The sequence below is a fragment of the Heterodontus francisci genome, chromosome 45 (assembly GCF_036365525.1).
Source record: "Heterodontus francisci isolate sHetFra1 chromosome 45, sHetFra1.hap1, whole genome shotgun sequence".
Classification (NCBI taxonomy): domain Eukaryota; kingdom Metazoa; phylum Chordata; class Chondrichthyes; order Heterodontiformes; family Heterodontidae; genus Heterodontus; species Heterodontus francisci.
Genome location: NC_090415.1, coordinates 18,059,343 through 18,064,770, shown reverse-complemented (window position 1 = coordinate 18,064,770; position 5,428 = coordinate 18,059,343). Strand labels below are relative to the sequence as shown.

General features: G+C 49.2%; 2 protein-coding genes across 2 annotated transcripts; one reads left to right on the top strand and one right to left on the bottom strand.

Moving 5' to 3' along the window:
- The first annotated feature begins 625 nt into the window (after window positions 1-625).
- On the top strand, window positions 626-1,297 carry LOC137356250 (histone H1-like). Its single transcript, XM_068022123.1, has one exon. The coding sequence runs from the start codon at window positions 626-628 to the stop codon at window positions 1,295-1,297; it is 672 nt and encodes a 223-aa protein (XP_067878224.1).
- Window positions 1,298-4,210: 2,913 nt separating this feature from the next.
- On the bottom strand, window positions 4,211-4,600 carry LOC137356475 (histone H2A-like). Its single transcript, XM_068022363.1, has one exon. It carries the CDS (start codon window positions 4,598-4,600, stop codon window positions 4,211-4,213), a length of 390 nt encoding a protein of 129 aa, XP_067878464.1.
- Window positions 4,601-5,428: the final 828 nt, after the last annotated feature.

Genomic DNA, 5,428 nt, shown 5'->3' with positions numbered 1-5,428 from the left:
ATCAAAACCTGTCCTGGGAACTCTACATTTAGCGAACAGTTCGGCATGAGAATGTGTAGATGTGAATATTGTGTAAGAGAGAGTGTATTAAAGGGGCAGGCGGGTTAGTCTAATGTCACTGTGTTTGTGGGTCAGGACTCATCGCCGGATTTCCGAGTCCCTCTTGTGTCAAGTAACAAGATTTTCCAGTCAAAGAAGCACATTGATCCCCTTCTCATTCCCAAAGTGGGAATTCTGTGTAGTTTCTTTGTTGATTTCAAGATTTCAGTCCAAAAGTCGAGAACATGTCAGCTATCGGGGGAAAGAGCGCCATCAGTGCAGCAATAAAACGGGTTTCGGTCAAAAATGGAGTCTTTACTTCAAGTGCAAACTTTTGAACAGCCAGCATTCTGATGTCAGAGACAGGAAGGATCTAGTCTGGGATTCTACAGTACCCGAATTTCAGTGGAATCGGAGAGTTTAGGACCAGAGAGAAACACAGAGAGGCAGCAGGAGCCGGGAGCTGACAGCAGGTTGTCTCCGCCCCCGTCCGCTCACTGCCTTTAAGTTGCTCAGCGCCGCCGCCACCGGCTTCATTTCTGACCCAGTTCTGACTGACAGAGAGACTTTGTGCAGAGTCTCGGACATGACCGATACAGCAGGCGCCGAAACGGCTCCTCCAGCCCCCGCCGCTCAAGTCAAAACTGCCAAGAATAAGAAAGCGGCTCCCCGGAACAAGTCAGCCGGTCCCACGTTGAGCGAGCAGATCCTCAGGATTGTGGCGGATTGCTCCGATCGCAAGGGGACCTCACTGCCCGCCATAAAGAAGGCTCTGGGTCGGAGCGGTGTGGATGTGGGGAAGTTCAGGACCCAAATCAAGCAAAGTATCAGGAGGAATGTGAACAAAGGCTCCCTGGTGCAGAGCAGCGGTACGGGCGCCTCCGGCTCCTTCAGAATCCCGAAGCAGGGAACCAAGGGAAATGTGGGAAAGAAAGTGAAGTCAGGAGCAGGCAAAAAACCTTTAGTGAAGAAAACAGCAGGCAAGAAAGTGACAGCAAAGAAATCAGCAGCCAAGAAATTACCAGTCAAGAAACTAGCAGCCAAGAAATCGGCAGCGAAGAAAGCAGCAGGCAAGAAAGTGACCAGCAAGAAGGCGGCAACGCCAAAGAAATCCCCAGCGAAGAAAGCAGCGCTTCCGAAAAAGTCTCCTGTGAAGAAGGCCAAAAAACCCAAGAGTGCCACGGGCGGAAAGGTGCTCAAGAAAATTCAATCATCAAGGGGCAAGACCAAGCCGAAAGCAGCCCCTGGAAAGAAGTGAAACTGCACGGGAAACTTGCAGACATCTGAACCCAAAGGCTCTTTTCAGAGCCACCCACATCTCTCAGGAAAGAGCTGTTCCCCCGATCTAATGATCCCTGTCCCGCCGCCGTGTGCACATTTCACATAGAAATGATGGGAAGTAAATGTAGGATCCCTGGTGACTCGCTGACATGCACTACACTCAGCCCTTCCCCCACTCTCTGTTCCTAAACAGAGGGATGTCCCGTCCTCACTGTAACTGGGGATCTGTTCGGTACAGTCTCAGTTCATGCTCGTTTCACTAATTCAGAGTGAGAGGGTCTAACACAGGAATACTGGCGAGAAACCCCGCGTCACAACTCAATTCTCTAATTCAGCTGGGGTAAGGTGTTAGTAAAATACTCAATCCGTCTGGGAGGGGAGGTGTGTGGAAACGGGTTGACTTGTGATCGGAAGCACTGTACTTAGGCGGGTAGATGATCAACTTTTACTTGTTATAGATCCTTATTTAAAAGCTCCGGGTTTCTGTTATCTTTGACTATAAAGGTTGAGTCTGGAAGTTTTGTGCTGAGCTCTATTGTTGAGAGTTCTTTTTTGAATTGGCGGTTCGAGCAAGTGGGAGGCGGAGCTGGAGGATGAAAGACATTTCTCTGCTCTGTCTGTCACTCAGTTTCCTCTCCGCCCCGCCTCCCACTCTCTGTCACTTTCTCAGTCAGGTCCGGGCGGGCTGTATAAAAAAGGCAGCAGAATCAGCTCGTTTCTCATTAAGCAGTGCTTTGACTGAAGAAGCGTCATGTCTGGAAGAGGTAAAGGAGGCAAAGGACTGGGCAAAGGCGGAGCAAAGCGGCACCGCAAAGTGCTTCGTGATAACATCCAGGGTATCACCAAGCCAGCAATCCGCCGCCTGGCTCGCCGTGGTGGAGTGAAGCGCATCTCGGGTTTGATCTATGAGGAGACCCGCGGGGTGCTGAAGGTTTTCCTGGAGAATGTGATCAGAGATGCGGTCACCTACACTGAGCACGCCAAGCGCAAGACGGTCACCGCCATGGATGTGGTGTACGCTCTGAAACGCCAGGGCCGCACTCTCTATGGATTCGGCGGCTAAACAAATCCACCCTTTCTACCAAACACAAAGGCTCTTCTAATAGCCACCCAAAGACTCACAGAGAGAGCAGTGACCTTGCAACTTGAATTAATAAGATCAAGTTATCAGTATATTGTTTATCTTTATCAACAACTGCTTTTATACATCATTTCCTTCTCTCAGTAAATTTACAGATCGCAGAATTTTCACTCTTTTTCTCTTAATTATTTATCGAACACGTCATGAATTAAACGGTTGCATTTGATAATTGATACGTGAGGGTCTGAACTGCCGGCACGAAGCGGGATTTACTGCCGTTATAGTAAGTAATGACTGGCGCTTTGTTCCCGCCAGAGAACACTGTTTAATCTGTGTTGTAAGACACAGAGGGGGATCTAGGAAGAAAGAAATAAAGCTACAAGGAGTGAGATTTTATAATTGTTTCCGCCAAATTAGGTGTTTTTTAATCTTTCCCTTGTTTGCTCATCGGAAATTGGCGGGCTTTTTGAAATTGATAAAATTTCAGTTTCAGTTACAGTTCAACCAATCAGTGCACAGCATTTCCCGCCGCCCTTTTACTTCCCAGAGCTGGTTTCAAACTTGTCTGATGGACGGGGCTGCATCCAATCACAACACTAGGGCGGTCCCTCTACTGTCTTAAATAGACAGTCCCTGAGCAGTCTCAACATTTACAGTGTCTTTGTTCCTGATCTTCTACCAGAATGGCCAGAACCAAGCAGACAGCGCGCAAATCGACCGGAGGGAAAGCTCCCCGCAAGCAGCTGGCTACAAAAGCGGCCCGCAAGAGCGCTCCAGCCACGGGCGGAGTGAAGAAGCCTCACCGTTACAGACCCGGCACTGTGGCTCTGCGGGAGATCCGCCGCTACCAGAAATCCACCGAGCTGCTCATCCGCAAACTGCCCTTCCAGCGCCTGGTGCGGGAGATCGCACAGGACTTCAAGACAGACCTGCGCTTCCAGAGCTCGGCCGTCATGGCCCTGCAGGAGGCCAGCGAGGCTTACCTGGTGGGGCTCTTTGAAGACACCAACCTGTGCGCCATCCACGCCAAGCGAGTCACCATCATGCCCAAAGACATCCAGCTGGCCCGCCGTATCCGCGGGGAGCGCGCCTAAACTCACCCTGCCCCGAACTGAGTTTGGCATCAAATAACACAACGGCTCTTTTAAGAGCCACCAAATCGGCAAAACAAAGAGCTGCGATCACCTGTTGTCAGAGAAATGGGGTCTGGAGCAGATCATTTTATTAGAGAGCCGATCATTTTGCAAAAGCTTTTGTTGTGCATAAGCGGTAGATTTGTTAAAATGTCACAAGAGGAGAGCAGCTAAATGCCCGAATCCAGTAGGGAGAAGGCTGAGGGGAGATCTGATTGAAATGTACAACATTTTGGCGGGACTGCAGAGAGTGGAGGTGAAAAGTCTCAGCAGAGAGGTCAGTGACTATGGGGCATATGTTTAAATCGATTGGTGGAAAAATTAGAGGGAAAACGAGGATTTTATTTTCACCCAGAGGGTGATGGGGGTCTGGAACCCACTGCCTGAAAGGGTAGTTGAGGCAGAGACCCTCAACTCATTCAAAGGGAATCTGGATATGCATTTCAAATGCTGTAATCTGCAGGGCGACGGACTGAATGCTGGACGGTGGGATTAGAATAGGTGGGTCGTTTTTCGGCCGACGACACGACGGGCCAAGTTACCTCTTTCTGTGCCAACACAAAGCAGCGCGAGCATTATAAAATTGCCGCCTCTCAGACAGCAAGCTGCCCTTTAACAGATAAAGTGGGTGGCTCTGAAAAGAGCCTTTGGGTTCGCAGATTTAAGTCAGGCCGCTTCACTTGCTCTTACTGCTCGGAGCGCTGGTTTTCTTGGGCAGCAGCACGGCCTGGATATTAGGCAGCACCCCGCCCTGAGCGATGGTCACCCCTCCCAGCAGCCTGTTGAGCTCCTCGTCGTTGCGGACTGCCAGCTGGAGGTGTCTGGGTATGATGCGGGTCTTCTTGTTGTCCCGGGCCGCGTTGCCGGCCAGCTCGAGGATTTCAGCTGTCAGATACTCGAGCACAGCAGCCAGATAGACCGGGGCTCCGGCACCCACCCGCTCAGCATAGTTCCCCTTTTTAAGGAACCTGTGAACACGGCCCACCGGGAACTGCAGTCCAGCCCGGGAGGAGCGAGACTTGGCCTTGGACCGAGCTTTACCACCGGTCTTCCCTCTTCCAGACATTACCACAATCTGACAAACACTTTCAGGAAGAATGCTGAGAACCGCCCACAATAGTCCCATTTATACCTTCGGGAGGAATGGTGTCGGGGGCACTGGTGATTAGTCACTCTGCACTGGGTGTCATTGTACTCTACATGTGACCAATCAGAGAGCTGCTGAATTCACCAATCCGGAGACGCCAAGGAGATGAGGGCGGAAAATAACGGCGCGAAATTGTCAGACTGCAAACGATTTTTCAAATTTGAAAATCCCGCCAATATATTTGTAAAACACAGAGCGGCTTCAATATAGATCATCACATTTATAGGTAACTTGGTTTTACCGCAAATATTTTAAAATCTTTTTCATATTGTATTATTCTACATGTGGTAACAATTTCCAGATTCACTTTCACATTCCGCCATCTATTCGGGTTTACTCTCTATCCTTTTTGAAACATTCTATAACCAGAGGACAGAAAGCCTCTTTCACAGCATTCTGTAACCATTTCAGCTCAATGTTCCTAATGATACCACATCACTGATTATAGATTGATCCCTATTGGTGAAAGACAACAGCGGAGTGTATAATCTTAGTGTCAGGTGTCAAAGAGTGAGACTGAGGGTTCCCACACCACCGGGGTTTCTAGATAATGTACTGATTACTTATTGAGAACAAACTTGATCTCGGGATATGAGTGACTGAGAAATGATGCCTGTGCGTTAAATCAGATTTTATTATCGAAATACAGCAAAGGAGCCGAATATGAACGCGTCCGTGAACAAAGCTCACAAATAGTCAGTAATTAATGATCGGGATATTATTAAGTAGAGACAGGAAGATCACACG